Source organism: Solanum dulcamara, chromosome 9, assembly GCF_947179165.1.
Source record: "Solanum dulcamara chromosome 9, daSolDulc1.2, whole genome shotgun sequence".
In the NCBI taxonomy this organism is placed as follows: Eukaryota; Viridiplantae; Streptophyta; class Magnoliopsida; order Solanales; family Solanaceae; genus Solanum; species Solanum dulcamara.
Window position 1 is genome coordinate 61,994,650 of NC_077245.1, and position 17,401 is coordinate 62,012,050.

At 37.5% G+C, this 17,401-nt stretch overlaps 1 protein-coding gene across 3 annotated transcripts in view; it reads right to left on the reverse strand.

Moving 5' to 3' along the window:
* Nucleotides 1-17,401, reverse strand: part of LOC129903848 (uncharacterized) — a 106,339-nt gene that overhangs the window by 58,261 nt on the left and 30,677 nt on the right. For all 3 annotated transcript variants that reach the window (XM_055979363.1, XM_055979362.1, XM_055979364.1), the window contains 3 exons: nucleotides 8,526-8,589; nucleotides 3,655-3,756; nucleotides 2,391-2,579 (listed from right to left, as the gene is read on the reverse strand). In XM_055979363.1, coding sequence (XP_055835338.1) covers nucleotides 2,391-2,579; nucleotides 3,655-3,756; nucleotides 8,526-8,589 — 355 coding nt within the window. The remainder of the gene's footprint in view (nucleotides 1-2,390; nucleotides 2,580-3,654; nucleotides 3,757-8,525; nucleotides 8,590-17,401) is intronic.

Here is a 17,401-nt window from a genome sequence, read left to right on the forward strand (position 1 = left end):
TGAAAGAATGATGAAATGATATATGGATTCTTTATGCAATAAGGACAATTCTTGCATATTTGAATTATAAAATGTTTTAATGAGCTATTCTACCGAATATGATGTTTGAATTCTCAAGTTATATGCTATGAATATTTTGAAGCATTAAACTATTCCGTGGGATTGACTTAGCACCGAATGAGGCATTGAGGTGAAATTCGGTAAGGGAATCCTAGTAGCAACCCCTTGTCTCATTAACTATGTGCCAACATAGGAGCCCTTGTAGGCTTAGGCTAATGGATCCATAAATAGCCCTTTAAGTTAAAGTTAAAGAAATGAATGAAGTTGACGGAGTTCTACCCGGCAAGTAGTCTCCCCGGCCAACGTAGGGGGTTATGTTGGATTCCATGTAATAGCTCGCATGGTCTTAAATGTCGGTTATGGTTATTTTCCCACAAAATGAATATTTTAAAGGATATCCATATGATTTATTATACATGTATTACATTATGTTCCATATTACATAAATGTTATAACGTTTCCTCAATGTTCATACATCCTTACATACTTAGTACATTCAAAGTACTAACGCATACTCTTTTGCCTACATGATATCACCATGTAGGGATCGGTGCTCCTCCTCGTTCTCCTCCACGTGGCTAGTTGAGACTTCGTTTGAAGATTACTTTTGGTGAGTTCCCATGTTCCGGGAACAATACTCCTTTATATTTCTAGCTTATGATATGTTGAGATATTTTACTATGGTATTTCTTCTATTATGATTAAGGGTGAGCTAGGGACTTGTTTTAGCCCCGTTAAATCTAATAATTAGAGGTATTGTTGGACATATGTAAGTTGAATATTTACTATTATGATTTCCGCTTCTTCATTTATCGTCATTACCTATGAAAGGCTAAAAGAATGCTAAGAGGCTTGTTTGAGGTACTTTCGGGTTCCTCATTCGCCATGTCACGTCTAGGCCCTAGGCTTGGGTCGTGACATAAATGCTATCTCTACCTCTATTTTTGAGAGAATTCTTTTGTTAATAGCATACTTCCTGCCACTCTATTAAATATCACTTCTTCCGTCCCATTTTATGTGGCACCGTTTCACTTGGCACGGTGTTTAAGAAAAAAGACTTTTGAAACTTGTGGTCTAAAACAATCTTAGATATTTGTGTAGTCTTAAATCATTTCATTAAGGGTAAAAGGAAAACTTTAATGTAAAACTGTTTCTAATTATAGTAAGGTGACATAAATGGGACGGACTAAAAGGAAAGAGTGTCACATAAAATGGGACAGAGGAACTACTAACCTTTACAGGACGTCATTCTTTTCTTCTTCTTCTTTATTGAAGATTCCAGGAATCTTATTGTTCGATTCTTTCATGTTTTCTTTTAACACATTTAGCTTCTTGGCCAAAATGCAATTAAGTACACCATCGATGTGCTAACATTCCCACCATTGCTCACTAGGTCTACAATTTATTTAAATTAGGGCCATGCTGAGTTGCTCGGACTCGGGTACGGGTGTCCGATACAGGTGCGGATCTAGAGGTTGGATCCTCTATGATCTAAATTTTATAATTCGGGGATACGGATCCATGTATAGATACGGATGTGGAGATTCGGTTAAAAATAATTCAAACATCAAAAATATAGTTATAAAACCTAAATTATGAGATATTTTGTCGAAAGCTTGAGGAGAATATTGATCAAGAGGAGAATCCTAGAAGGAGATAAAATGAAAGGAAGTGACAATAGAAATTTATATATACAAGGTATTCCATTTTCTTCAATTATACCTTAGTTTTTGTTTTGATTATAGACATCATCGAATATGTTCAGAATTTCTCCCTCGAATTTGGTCAAAGTACCCAAAACCGGTTTACCAAATCGGGTGCGGATCCCACACCCACGTCATGTCGACACGGGTGCGGCACCGAAAGTGAAGAGTCCAGCAATTTAGGGGTCACGTGTCCCAAATTTAAGGTAAGAGCTACCTTTTTACCATTGTCCACAATATAATAATAGTGGACATTGATCACAATAGATCTTGGGTAATAGTAATCGTGTGAAATTTGATGTCATTATCCCACTCCGACGAGTACAAAAAATTATTTTGAAAATGGTATGTTAGCAGGTAGAGAAGGTGCAGGGCGCAAGGTAAGCCCAAAAAAAGCATGCAAGTTTCTTTTCATCAAAAAAAGTAGTAGTAGTAGTATGTAAGTTTCAATGCCTACTTCCGTTCATACTGAGAATATGTCAATTATATTGATTCTGCGTGACTTCAGAACTAAACAGTCCATTATGAACAACAAACAATATAATATTTGCTTATTTACCCTTTCTTTGCTTATTATATGCAATGCAGATATACGGATGTAAAGGAAAAAGGAGTGATAAAGCTCACCTTGACCACATCATCAGAAATAACACCAGAAAATTGGCTAGAATCATCAGTTCCTCCAGCACCAAGCATGCCACGTGATAGCCAATTTAACCATCCGCGAGGCTTGCTGGATATATGCTCATCTTCCAGAGGTTTAACAGTATTGACAATGTTGCTTACATTACTCGAAGATGAATTCAACAAAATATCCTGTAGACCCAGTGACAACAATTATTTATATATTTTCACGTATATAAGGGAGTTTTTATTCAACGAAAATGAGAAATACAACAAGCATGAAAAAACAAATTGTTGAGACCCACCCCCAAACAAAAGTGCTCTACTTATAGATAGTAATTCTCCAAACATTGTAAACTAAAAAAGGCGTGATAAGGCACACTAAACAGTACTCCCTCTGTTTCAATTTGTGTGTCTTACTTTCCTTTTTAGTCTGTTCAAAATGATGCCTCTATCCTAACTTGGCAACTCTTTGATTCCAACATTTCACATGGCGTATTTTAAAACCACAAGATTAAAGGGCAGTTAGGTATGGTACATTATATATATCTTTAGTTTAAGACCACAAGATTCAAAAGTCTTCTTTATTTTCTTAAACTTCGTGCCCAGTCAAACTAAGACAAACAAATTAAAATGGAGGAAGTAGGTAATATCTTCCCATATGTCCAAGTCTAGGTAGACAAAGTTATCCGGTACGTATGTTGGTGGGAGATAGCAGGTAACTCCTACAATAATCGAGGTGTGCACAAGCTTGACCAAACACCACGGTTATCAAAAAAAATGACACACGAAGCAAAATGATGAAATGATATATTCTCTGCCCATCCCCATAGCTGCACTCACCTTTCTTTAACCATATAAAGAGCATATGCATCCCGGGATTCTCTCCATCTCAGAAGTGGATTCCTTTGCAAGGGTAATTGAATACGAATACGGCTATGAAAAGCTAATCGAAAGAGGAGGAAAGAGCGTAAACTCGACTCTAAAAGTTTCAGTTGCCTCCCTCTCCCGGAACCCCTCCCCCTCCTAAACAAACAAAAAAAAGTAGAACATTGAAGTTACTTGGTTGATTCTTTCGCGATATCAAAGAAAATGTGACTTGGTTGCTCTCGGTTGATACCATGCATACATTCAACATCTCCAGTGATAACATTTACGCTACCAACTATTATTATCATATCAGCTAGTTTATTCTTTTAAATGCAGAAGAATAGCAATGCAACACAATTTTGGCAATAATGACTAGTTCTTTCAAACATAAACATACCTGTAACTCACGTTCAGCAGTAGACCTGTAATTTAGGATGTCATCCACTTCAGATTTTTTCTCTATTTCCTCGAGCATCTGAAGAACATCCACATCAATCACCTGAGATTCAAAGTAAAGATAAACAGTGATCAAACTGCAAGCTCAAGGGAACTGTGCAGCCCAGAACAGAAAAATATTTTCAGCACTTTCAGAATAGTACCTTCTCCTAGAAGTTTTTGCCAAAGTTGAAATTAGATTAGGTATTCAAACTAGAAACTGGCTTTCTGCACAACTGTGCACAGTTCAGAACAAAAAAATATTTTCAGCACTTTCAGAACAGTACCTTCTCCTAAAAGTTTGTGCAAAAATTGAAACTAGACTAGGTATTCAAACTAGAAACTGGCTGTCTGCACAACTGTTGTAATAGATTTACTCAAGAGGTTTAAAAGCAGGTCCAAATGATCAAACTCCCTTGCCTTGTTAGTAAACTGAAATTAGCCAGATGGAAGACTCAATATCTGTCTCTGGGAGGTAGACTGACTCTCATTTTTTTTAGTTCTTGATGCCCTCCCGAATATGATGTCTGTGTTCCCAATACCAACAGAGGTAATTAATAGGTTGGATAGCATCAGGAGGAACTTTTTGTTGCAAGGGAACGAAGAAAGAAAGGATTTCGCTTGGTTAAGTGGAAAGCACTGACAGTTGGAAAGACATATGGGGGATAGGGAATTAAGATTCTGAAGATACAGAGCAAGGCACTCAGAATGAAATGGTTATGGAAGGGAAGTTCACTAATGAAAATCAGTCTGGGGGGGAGGGGGGGAGGTGAGGAAAGTCATTACTTCAAAATATGAGGAGGATGATAAATGGATGAATCAGGAGGTTACTACACCTTATGGGATAAGCTTATGGATATCCATTAGAGACCTGAGGAGTGAACTCAAGACCAATACCAAGATCAAAGTGCTTAATGGGGAAAAACTCACTTTTGAAAGTATGAATGGCATGAGGTTGGCAGTCTGGAAATGCTCTTTCAAGATATATATACAATCTAGTTCTACATCAACAAAGACCTATAGCAGATATATGGACACCTCAAGGTTAGGGATTTACTTTTGGAAGACAGTTTAATGACTGGGAACTACAAAGAATAGCTGAATTCTTCAGCACAATTGAACAGTTCAGGGGGCTTCAGACAGAAGATGTATTATGGCGGTTGGGTAAAAACAGTGGCTCTTTCAAGGTTTATGCAGCTTACAGAATGATGAACCACTCCAATCAACAATTAAACAACTGGCCATGGAAACATATTTGGAAAACCAAAATACCACACAAAGTAGCTTGCTTTGTGTGGCTTTTGGATAAGGAAGCAACCCTTACACAGGATAAATTGATGAGGAGGGGGATCCCATTATGTTCTAGATGTTCCTTTTATATTGAAAAGGCAGAGACAATTAACCATATATTCCTACACTGCACGAGTACAGGACAACTCTAGATGTTTTGAGAATGTAGAAATGGTATGCAGAAGATCAAGTTGAATTGTCTCTTGATCCTGTGTTTTTTTTTGGTGTAATCAGTTATACTCAAATGAAATTGTTTCTATTGTTTCAATGTAGATATAGGACAGTAGAATTTTGGAGTACTTCCGTAAATATAATTCAGTACAAACCATGTACAATTTTGCTCATTATAAAATATAGATACAGTTACCAGTTTCAAAAAAGAATAGAAATAGGAGTCTTCTCATGAAATGGTTGTGGAGATTGAATGTGGAAGCTGAGGTTTTATGGAGAATGGAAATGCTGCAAAAATTTAGGCAGATGAATATATGGTGTCAAATCTGGACTCCACAGAGGGTTAGCGTCTTTAGAAATATTAGAAACTTGTTGCCGCAGTTTTTGCGATAAGCTGCATTCAAGGTAGGCAATTAGAGGAAAATAGATTTTTGGAAAAATAAATCGCTAGGCCATTCACCACTCAGAGAAATTTTCCTCCCTATTTATCTTTGGTCCAGGGCATGGAAAAAACTACAGCAGAATGAAGTGAGGGCAGCGAAGTTGCTGAATTATTCACTACACTAGCATCTTTAGCAGGCTTAAAGGACAGTGAAGATCAGTTAGTATGAGAAGTTTGAGATATATTGAAGAAAAATATTATTGAATTGTGTATCTACATTATTACATTGAGACTCTATTTATAGACACTACATTAGACTCCTTTCCAACTAGGACACTGCATTACAATCCTTTTTCAAGTCTGATTCTATTTATTCCTATTCTTATCCTATTCTAAGTGGGATTATATATACTATTCTTATTTATATTCCTATTCTAACACTCCCCTTCAAGCGGGTGCATACAAATTATATGTACTTAGCTTTTACAATGTAATTAATACGAGGACTGGTGAGGGACTTGGTGAAGATGTCTGCAAGTTGATCACTTGACTTAACAAATTTTGTAACAATACCTCCAGAGAGAATCTTTTCTCTAACAAAGTGACAGCCAATTTCAATGTGCTTAGTCTTCTCATGAAATACTAGATTTGATGCAGAATGTTGATAAAACACAAAATGATCACCTCCATTACGAGTCATGCCAAACTCCTGAATTATTGTGCTGAACTTCCTAACCAAGCTCGAGAAGACTATTTCAGACCACAGAGGCCTATGCAATCGGCATACAAGGCTACTGACTCCCCCTGAGCAACAAAACCAAGTGGTTGCTCCATATAGACTACTTCCTCGAGATTATCATAGAGAAAAGCATTCTAATGAGTAATGTCAAACTAATTAAAAGGCCAATGGCGAATAACAACCATAGATAGAAAAAGGCGGACAGATGTTATTTTAGCCACGGGAAAGTATCACTGAAATCCAGACCAAATATTGGAGTATATCCTTTTTTTGGCAAAAGTAAATCTGAAACAAAGATAAAACACTGCTAGAAAACTCAAATCTGCCAGAAACAATGCAACAATCGCGCGAAAGTGCTCGAAATCTAGTATAAAATATATGGATCATCTCGAAATCAAGAGACTAGTAGATATTGAACAAGTAAGTCGCTGGAAACCTGGCCGTAGAAGCTCACGCACCGACCCAGTAGTTGGAACCCTAGATCTAGATCGGCAATGCTGATTAGGCTTTGGTCACCGGAGATTGCTGAACCTTGAGGTGGTGTTGGATTTTGCACAACTTTGACGAAAATTGGAACTATGTAAGTCACATCTGAGGAGTCACCGAAAAGACTCACAAAACTATGCAAATCAAATATGAGAAAGTAATCCAAAAAGATGCATGGTGCTACACAAATCAAATATGAAAAAGTAGTCATCGGAAAGATGGCACGGTGCTGCACATATTAAATATGAGAAAGTAGCCACCGAAAAGAGGCGCAGTGCTACACAAATCGGATCTGAGAAAGTAGTTACCAGAAAGATGGCATGGTGCTACGCAAATCAAATATGAGAAAGTAGTCATCGAAAATATGCATGGTATTTCGTAAATCGGATATGAAAAAGAAATCACCGGAAAGATGCACAGTGCTACACAAATCAGATATGAGAAAGTAGTCGACGGAAAGATGCATGGTGCTACACAAATCGGATATCAGAAAGTAGTCACCAAAAAGATGGCACAATGCTATAAAAACACAGAAGAATACGGGGTTGACACAAAATAGCCATAGAAAGTACCTGGAAATTGATGCACGGTGACCTGCCTAACTGAGTTTTCTTCCCCTAAATATGGGATTCAAGCATATATCATTGACCCTACTTTTGTTAAAATAACCATTGGCCAAACGGTCGGGGCTTATATGGGACATAGCCACCCACTGACAGCAAAAGCTCTTTGATTCTCTGCCCAGATCATAGAAGCTCTAATACCATGTGAGAAATATTGGAGAAAAATATTATTGAATTGTGTATCTACATTATTACATTGAGAACCTATTTATAGACACTACATTAGACTCCTTTTCCAACTAGGACACTATATTAAAATCCTTTTCCAAGTAGGATTCTATATACTATTCCTATTCCTATTTCTATTCTAAGTGGGATTGTATATACTATTCTTGTTCCTCTGCCTATTCTAACAGAAAGGACAAAGCAATGGAAGTTTCACTGTGAAGTCTTGCTATAACCTACTTCTCAACAGCGCAAAATAACCTTCACAATTCCCTGAAAGCATGTATGGAGTTCAAACGCCCATGTCAAAGTTTTGTGCTTTGGCTAGCTGGTGGTTAAGAAATTTCTAGTCAACTTTCTACTGCCTTCCAAATTCAACTATAGGCTAACTTACTTGGACTGGATTCAGGAGAGCTTTCTAGGGTCCTAGCTAACCATTTCCTTGTCGTCATCTGAGAGGAGATTTATTTTCCCATCTTGAAAAATTCTCCACTATCCTTTTCCCAATCATTCTAGAGTTTTTTTGTCTTATTCTTTTCATTAGGAGACATATGGTTCGAAGCTAAGGTCATGCAATCCTGAATAGAAGAAAAACATCAGAGGTTAGTCTATATTTTTTTGAAACTAAAGTGGAACAGAAGTTAGTCTATATTTTCAGGGAAAACTATGCCAGTTTTCATCTTGATGAAGAAGTGTCAGTGTATTCACAAAAGGCTGCAAATGCAGAACAAAGAACGTGGGATACAAAAACTGCAAGCAATCAGAGATATATTTCGTTAGGCAGTTTCCCATGGGAATATATGAGACATCCCTTGTTCTTCAACGCTTTTCACTCATAGAATTCTCCAGATTTCTTAATCTATCTCATTATTATTTTCCCCTTTATAGAAGAAACATAACTTTTAAAGAATTTACATAATACAGGGATATTTAACTTTAAAAAAAACTGATAGGCAACTGGGTTTAAAGTCACCAACCTGATCTTGTCGAAGGCATTTCAGTTTTATCTTGTACAAGTTCACATATTTCCGGCGGCAATTTCTGGCATGACAATTTAAATACAATTACTTTCACAATTAACTTTTATCAAATGTCAACATAAAACTAAAAGGGACAAGCAAAATGTCTCATCATTTATGAATAGTTGGTGTTGAGTGTCACGAATTGGTTGAGGGAATGAATTGTTGTCTTCTTATATAGTCTTAAACAATCCTTAAACTTCAACTTTTGGGGTTGAGTAATGTTCAGGGTCCATTTATTTTAGGGATAATTATTGTTATACCCCCCAAAAAAAATATTTATCATTGGATACCCCATTACTTTCATACCCCTTATTTTTAACTATTTCTCGCATTTGATATCATGAGAGTATATAATATACCCTGATGGTATCAAGCAGTTTCGCTAAAGCATTGTCTCTTCCTTCTTGATACCATCAGAGTATATTATATTCTCATGGTATCAAGAAGAAACTGTTTGATAAATTGCTTGATACCATCAAAGTATAATATACTCTGATCGTATCAAAGAGGAACAAGGGAAGGGGCACTGACATAAATACACGTTTGATATACTCTCAGGTATCAAGAAGGAAGAGACAGTGCTTCAGCGAAACTGTTTGATATCATCAGAGTATATACAGCGGAGAATATACTCTGATGGTATCAAAGAGGAGCAGTGATGCTAACATCATCCGCAAAATTAAAAGGAAAAAAGTGGGGTAAGGGGGAAAATATTTTAGGTCATGAGTCTATTAAGCGTAAGTAGTTTGGGTTGGGTCCAATTTGGGTAAATAGTTTCACAATTGGTCTATTAGGTGTAATTTATCCTTTATTTTATGGTTGAAACACAATTTCATTCCTAAAAGGAACTCTATATAAATGTACCAAAAAAACTCCATATAGATGAAGCAAAAGCTAAAGCAGAAGTGTGGCAGGAAGGAGTTTTACTCTGAATAACTTTGAAGCAACTAACTTATTAAAGGGAAACCATGGAAAATCCTTTTAAGCAAACCCGAATGCTTTTTTATAAAAAAAGATGAAAGACTAGATTCATTGCAGTATGAACAGTAACTTTCTCTTCCCTCTGCTACATCAGCTCTCAGACTCCAAAAAAAAAATCGTTGTCGCTTTTTCTTCTTTCAAGACAAACCACACCAAAAGAATATATGTACATTCTGTGGGGAGAAACTCATTTCCCGAAATCTTGTAGGGAGATAATAACTCTAAAAGTGTAAAGGCATATATATATATCTATCACGGTACTCCATAACGTCAAAAAAATATAATATTATATTTAAGCCGTACATTAGTACAACTAAATCACCTCAGATTCCTTCCTATTATATAAAAATGACATAGTGCACAATAAAACGCACTCAAAAATTTCCAAACTTCTATGTTCATATTTCTACGTGCTGTTCACAACCAAACACCAGACAGGTCTGGGAACAAGGACAACAGTTGAATGACTATAAGATAATGCGAAACGATTAGTGTCTTCATACATAATCATCCATTACAGATGCTATACCCTCCTTTTTAAAGATGGGTGAGCAGTGATCTAGCAGTAAAGTCGCTCACCTTTCAAACATTAAGTTAGCATTCGAGGTATCAAACAGGGAAAAAACAATAAGATACCACTGCCGATCCTTCAGGGGATGAGATGGGGTTTTGGGGATAGGATTAAGAAAAAAAAATCAAAATTATCATTTTGTAAATTGTGTTATGTAAAGACATATTTCGAAGTTGCAATCATGGTAAAACATGCCACCTTAGGCATTTCCAAAAATAATAGAAGGTCAAAGAGTGCTAGGGCTGTCAGATGTAGATAAGATTTTATACGGTTTGCTCCTTCTAAGAGTCTAGCTCACCAATTAAATGTTTAATCCTTCCAGTTTGCTAAGGAGCTGAACAATACTTTCGATCTCCAAATCTTGGCAATCCCTCCTAAAAGTTATCTCCCATCCACAAGCTTTACATTGAATAGCATCTTGTAAATTATTACCTTTCTACCATTTCCCACATAAAATTATCTTCTTACGAAGAACACCTAAAAATTCCTTAAATGTGTCATATTAATCACAGAATATTAAGGACACTGGGTGAAAGAAGATACAGGACACTTAGTCTGTGCACCAAGGAGGTCCACATGCCATATTTCACCTGTCTCACAGTTTCCACAACTACTTGAATACTGATCTATTATTCAAAATGGCAGTCTTCTTCCTTTATAACCTTGCCCCATTCCATCCTACAAGTTTCCTGTCCAGTTGACTTTCTAGAGCAAAACCTTTTAATACTATCTAATTTCATTTAACTTTAACTTGAAAAAAAAGTAGGAAGTTATAAGACTAACTCTACCTTCGACCAACAAATATTGTCTATTCAAGCTAAACAGAATTTTCTAAATTTCTCCAGAACTCCATGCCAAATTGTACAAGATACATATCATGCACCCAATGGGAGCCCAAGTGAGTAGAAGGGAAGGCTCCAATTTGCACTCAACAATTCCTGCCAAAACTTGAATATGCTGACCTTCGTTATGTAACTTACACATAACATGTCGTAAACTCACATGTAATTAAGATACTACTTCAAATACCAGCAGGATCAATTGAAGAAACAACAAATACTGACTTCTGAATCAAAAAAAAAGAACATCATCATTGTATAAGAATATGTGATAAGTTGGAGTAACACCATCTGTGCCTGCACAATGTTACCACTCCGATATTTCTCCATTGCTTCCTTTACATTATGCAATACTCTTGTCACCAGTGTAAAAAGGGTGATAAAGGGTCTTGTCTCAACATCTTTGTTGGAATAGGATGTTGCCATAGATAAGTTGGGCCCAGACATGCATTCATATGTATCGACCACATACCAATTAATGTTTCTTCCTTTCCTGGACCTTTTGATAATATTTTGTTACCTCTTTTCTTAAATTTCAAAACATCGTTCCCCTTTTCCACGTCTCTTGATTACTCATCAGCGCCAAGCAGTCAACATGACATAGTTCACATGTTAGTTAGATGATTAAGTTCTTTTTGAAGGGCACCATATTTTTGTGTAGGTTCTCTATCTTTTCTTTACCACTTGTAGATCATGAACGATACAACTATTACTTTATGTGACAAAATAATCAGACACAACAATAAGAATTTTCATTCTAATGAAATTCAAACTAAAAAACTTCTAAAAAAAATGATTTCATGTGAAATGTATAATCTCCACGTTTAGAGGTAACTTCTTGTTTCCTGTATTCATGCATCATATATTTAAAAGTCACATATATTTATGGTCACATATATTTATGGTCAATCCGTTTGGAAAAGTATCAAGACACTCTAGGATGGCTTTAGAGGCAAAACATACTTCAAGCTGGGAAGGGTAGAAAGATTAAAACTTTTGGCATGATGCAACTTGGTTGGGGCATACTCCTCTCAAACGTTTTTTTAAAAAAAAAATTGTAGTGTCCGAACGAGCTTGCGCACACCTCAACTAATTCCACGATATACCTGCCACCTCCCACTAGCAACAACCAGGTAACTGTGTCCACCAAGGCTAGGACAGATGGAAGAAAGCACCTAGTGATTTTGTCTCTGCTGGGATTTGGACTTAAGACCTCATGGTTGGCAACCTACTTCATTTACCACTAGGCCACACCCTTGAGTCCTCTCAAGTTAGCTTTCCCCATCCTTCTTTCCCTGCCAGCCAACCGAAATGGCTCTGTGTCTGATTTCTAAACTAACTCTGTATGGAATATTATTTTCAGAATGAACTGTAATGACTGGGAATTAGGAAGGAAGTGCATCTTACTCCAACAAATAGGAATTCATTCTACAAATGCAGACAAGAAAGACATTTTTTGTTGAAAAGGCAGGAAAGATGGTATCTTTTCAGTCAAGTCATGCTACACACTTTTGCTCGATTCACAGAATGCAACATCAGTTTGGCTTTGGGAAAAAGTTTTGGCGAAGTTCTGCTCCTTACAAAGTTCAGATCTTCACTTGGTTAGTAGGAGAAAATGCATGTCTCACACAGCCTAATTTGCAGCAGATGCTCTTTATGAGAAGAGCAACCAGAGGACAAAGCACCTATTTCTGCATTGCAAAATTACTGTTCAATTTGTGCACAAGTTTTTTTACATTTGGAACTAAGATATACAACACCTAGGGATGCACGCAAACTTTTTCAAAGTTAGCACAAGAGGGGACTGAGGGGCATGCATTTAAGAATTTGGAAGGCAAACCCAGCAACAATTTGGTGGGTCATCATGAGAGAGAGAAACTCCAGAATTATAGAAAACGTAGCTAGTCTTAAATTTAATCTTATTTCTTTGCTTTCTGTTTGGAGCAACATGGTAAATGTACATGATACTCATGATTTGAGGCCATAATTGACCTTATTAGTTCATTACACTACTTGTAAGATCTCTTGATGTACTCCGTTGTACGTGACAGCATATTCATGATGCTGGTGCTTATATAAAACCTTAGCTTATCAAAAAAAGGAACCTTTTGACGCAGAAACACAGTTAGAATTCATAATATCCAATCAAGGTTTGTAGATGGCCACACTTTTGGTTTTTTTTTTCTTTTTACACTTCTGCTCACCTGTACATAATTTTCAGCACTCTCTTTTTGATAAGGAATTTCCTCAGCACTCTCTTAGTGTTGTTTAACTAATACAACCATTAGCTTTTCAAATAAAAAAAAGATATGGCACCTTTTTAACCTAAATGAAAAGAACAAATTGATGATGTCATTTTACCTTAGAAACAAGAACTTCTGATCCTAAAAAGGGGACAGATAGGCCAAGTAGATTAATATCCAACTTTTGGCTGCAATTTCAAGCAGAGACTATAATCTGTGCTATGAAATGGAGTAATCTGTGTGACCAGTCAGCATTTTAGTCTATCAGATGAAAAAATTGGTGAAGGAATAAACATGCCACTTATACCCAACCCCCCTCCAAAAATTAAAAAAAATACCAAAGGATAGAGCTAACCCATGAATGGGGGATGCTGATCCACATTCCTCTAATACATAAAACAAATAGAACACCTTATTAATTTTAATCCCCTCTCCCACCCCAAATTAAAAACACAAACAACCGCCGGAGAAAAAACCTATTGAATTAAAGTTTTAATTAGTAGAAACTAAGGGGAATAAATAGATGAAACAATTATATAAGCAGCAGCAGCGGTAGTAACAGCATAATGAGGTTAAAAGTGTGGAATAATAACCAAAGATAGGCATGAATTTTTCAGTAAGTTCATAATGGGCTACTAGTCTACCAAACCAAAATCCACTTCTGAAGGGATAAAGAAAAGTGCAAAGGAGTATGCATTCCCTTTTAATCCCAATACCCTCCACACCCCCTCCTCTCACTGCCCATGCTCCACACGCATACACACAGAAAGAAAGAAACATCTTTCTATTTTTAATCCCCTCACCAACCCCAAGTCGCAGTAGTAACTCTATATGCATCCTTAGGGATCAGACAGCAATAATTCCAAAGATATACTAGTAGCAGTCTATGCACCTCAGGGATCAGATAGCAAGACAGCAAAAACTAAGCATCTAACAGGTATCTAAAGCATTTTCTATTTTCCGTAGAAAGCATTAATTAATACATGCACAAGTGAAAAAGTGTATAACATATTACAAGAACGAGCAGAATGGCAATAAAAATGACAAGTACAAAATATGGGTAAAGATATCTTATGCTATGATTGTATCTCTACTTCACCAACCAAAGAACCACAAACAAAAAGGAAAAATGGAACGAAGCTGAATATCATAGTTTAGGGAATTGCCTAAACAATTAACCACTAGGTAGAGTAGCTACTGCTTAATACCAAGAAAATTCTGAGAATGCTACACTGTTCTAATTGTAGGGTGATATCCAGGGCTATGGAGGAGTTCTCCGAATTTATTCATAACCATCCTCTAATTGATTTGCCTTTGACAGGTGCTAATTTTACATGGTCAAGGTCGGAAGAATCAATTTCCAAATCTCAGCTGGATAGATTTCTGGTTTCTATTTCTTGAGAGGAGTTGGCACCGAATGCAAACCAATATCCTCTCCCGCAGTTGATCTCAGATTATTCACCAATAATGTTGATTGAACAGTGGTAGAAGCAGAAGGATGAGATCTCCGTTCCGATTCGAGAATATGTGGTTGCAAGCGACAGATTTTGGAGATAAAGTAGCCGGGTGGTGGATCAACTATGACGTGGAGAGGAGACCTTTCAGACTTGCTAAAAAATTAAAAATGCTCAAGGATGATATAATAGTGTGTAATAAGGAAGTGTTTGGGAGGGAAAATGTGAAAATTAGGGAGATTATGAATAAGGTAGGGGAATTATTATAAAGAATAGAGTGGGAAAGATGGTAGGGGAAAGGAGAAGAAAGAAGTTCCGAAAGGGGAGCTAGCTTCTTTGTCTCAAGAGCCTAATTGGAGACAAAAATCGAGGGCTTTGTGGCTGGAAGAAGGGGATTCTAACACTAAATTCTTTCACAGGGTAGCAGCAACAAATAGGAGGAGGAATCTGATAGAGGTTGTGGGGAGACTTATGAGGGGGAGGAGGAAGTAGAGGGAGCTATTGTTCATTTCTATGAACAATTGTGCAAAGAGGAAGCAGATTGGACGCCTAAATTGGGTGTGTCTGTGTGGGTGGGGGGGGTCGATTTTCCCAGAATGTATCCTAATTTTTGGCCTAATTCTTCTTCTGATGATTCAGATTGGAGTAAATAGTGAGTAGTTAGAGAGGGCTATTGAGGAGGAAGAGGTGTAGGTGGTCGTAGAGTGTTGTGCAGGTGACAAGGCCTTTTTTCTAGATGGTTTCACTCCGGCCTTCTTTCAACATTGTTGGAGCACGGCCAAACTTGATGTTTTGAGTACTATTGATGAGTTTCAGGAGGGATGAATATGAAAAGAACTTAAATGCATCTTTCATTGTCATCATTCCTAAGAAGGAAGGGACTTCTAGCATCGGGGACTACAAACATATTAGTACAGTGGGAAGCATCTACAAGATTATTTCTAAGGTGCTTTCTAATAGACTTAAGAGAGTTTTGGACGAGACCATTTCTTCATCGCAAAATGCTTTTGTCAAAGGAAGACAAATCTTAGATGCAACTTTGGTGGCTAATGAAGTAGTAGATTCGAGAAAGAAACTGGATGTGCTGGGTATTTTGTGCAAGCTTAGATCTTGAGAAGGCTTATGACCATGTCAATTGAAAGTTCTTGCATTTTTATTTATTTTTTTGTAGATGAGCTTTGGGGAGAAATAGAGGAAGTGGGTCAGTTTTTGCATCTCTTCCACCAAATACTCAGTTTTGGTGAATGGCAATCCACCATGTGGATTTTTTGGTAGCACGAGGAATTTGAGGCAGTGAGATCCCTCTAACACCTATGCTTTTCATCTTGGTGATGAAAACTCTGAGTAAGATGATGGACAGAGCTGTTTTGGGCGCTCATATCAAGGGTTTCAAGGCTGCGGTTAGTGGTAGTGGTACCATGTCGGTCACCCATCTCTTATTTGCAGATGATATTTCAGTGTTTTGTGATGCTAATGGGATCCAACCTACCTATGATTACCTTTGGGTGCGCCGAACCGGGACCTTGCCATTTGGAATCCGGTCATTCAGAGGGTAGAGAAGAGGTTGGCAGGGTGGCAGAAAAGATACTTGTCAAAAGGAGGCAAAGAAGTTCTTATTAAAAGCACGTTATTGAGTATCCCTACATATTACATGCCTGTTCAACAGACCCTCCCAGGTTATAGGTAAGACGGAGAGGTTGCAAAGAGATTTTCTTTGGGATGTGGCAGACAGAGCAAAGAAGTTTCAGTTCATTCAATGGGAATCTGTGTCATCTCCTAAACGGTGGATAGGACTTGGGGTTAAAGACTTGAAGACTTTCAACAAAGCTCATCTAGGTCAATGGTTGTGGAGATTTGGGGTGGAGGGAGAAGCTTTGGTGAAATGGAAGGGGGGCGGAGAAGAGAAGGGATCAATATGCCTTTCAGGTATGGTGTGTGGAGGAATATAATGAATTGATGGGATGCTTTTGATGATAAATTACTTTTAGGGTTGGGGAGGGGAGCTGAGTTAGTTTTTGGGGGCAAAAGTGGTGTAGAGGTTTGGTCCTTATGGATGTCATGCCAAAGGGAATTATCTGTTCCGCTAGTTAGGGGGACACAAGGGGGTGGAAATTTTCGGGATTTGAAATTCAGGAGGAATTTCCTAGACTGGAAGGTGACCGAGCTTTAGAGAATGCTAGAATTTACTCCAAAAGCAATGTGAGCCAGTCGGATCCGATGCTTTGAGTTGGGTTGGGGAATAACAAAGGTCAAGTCCTTCTATGGGAAGCTTTTGGTGAGGGTGGAGGATATTTTTCAATATGGTGCGGTATGGATACCAAAGGTGCCGAGGAGTGTGTGCTGCTTCACGTGGTTAGCTACTAGAGGAATGATTTTGACGGTAGAGAACCTTAAGAAGCGAAAGGTTGTCCACATAAGCTGGTGTTTCCTACGTAAGGAGACTGGTGAGGATGTGGATTATATTTTATTACATTGCAAATTAGCCATGAGGTTATGGGAGGATATGTTTACATGGTTTGATGTCACTAGGGTAATGCCAAGATCAGTGAAGGAATTGATGTTCAGCTGGACGAGTAGAGCAAGGAGAAGATGGCACAAGGCATGAAATGTTACTCCTATAGCTCTAATGAATGTGGGTCATTTGGAAAGAGAGTGATAGGAGAACTTTTGAAGGGCTAGAGATCAATTGAGGAGTAGTCTCCAATCCCTTATTTTCTTTGGGTGCACCCATGTAGTTCCTGTT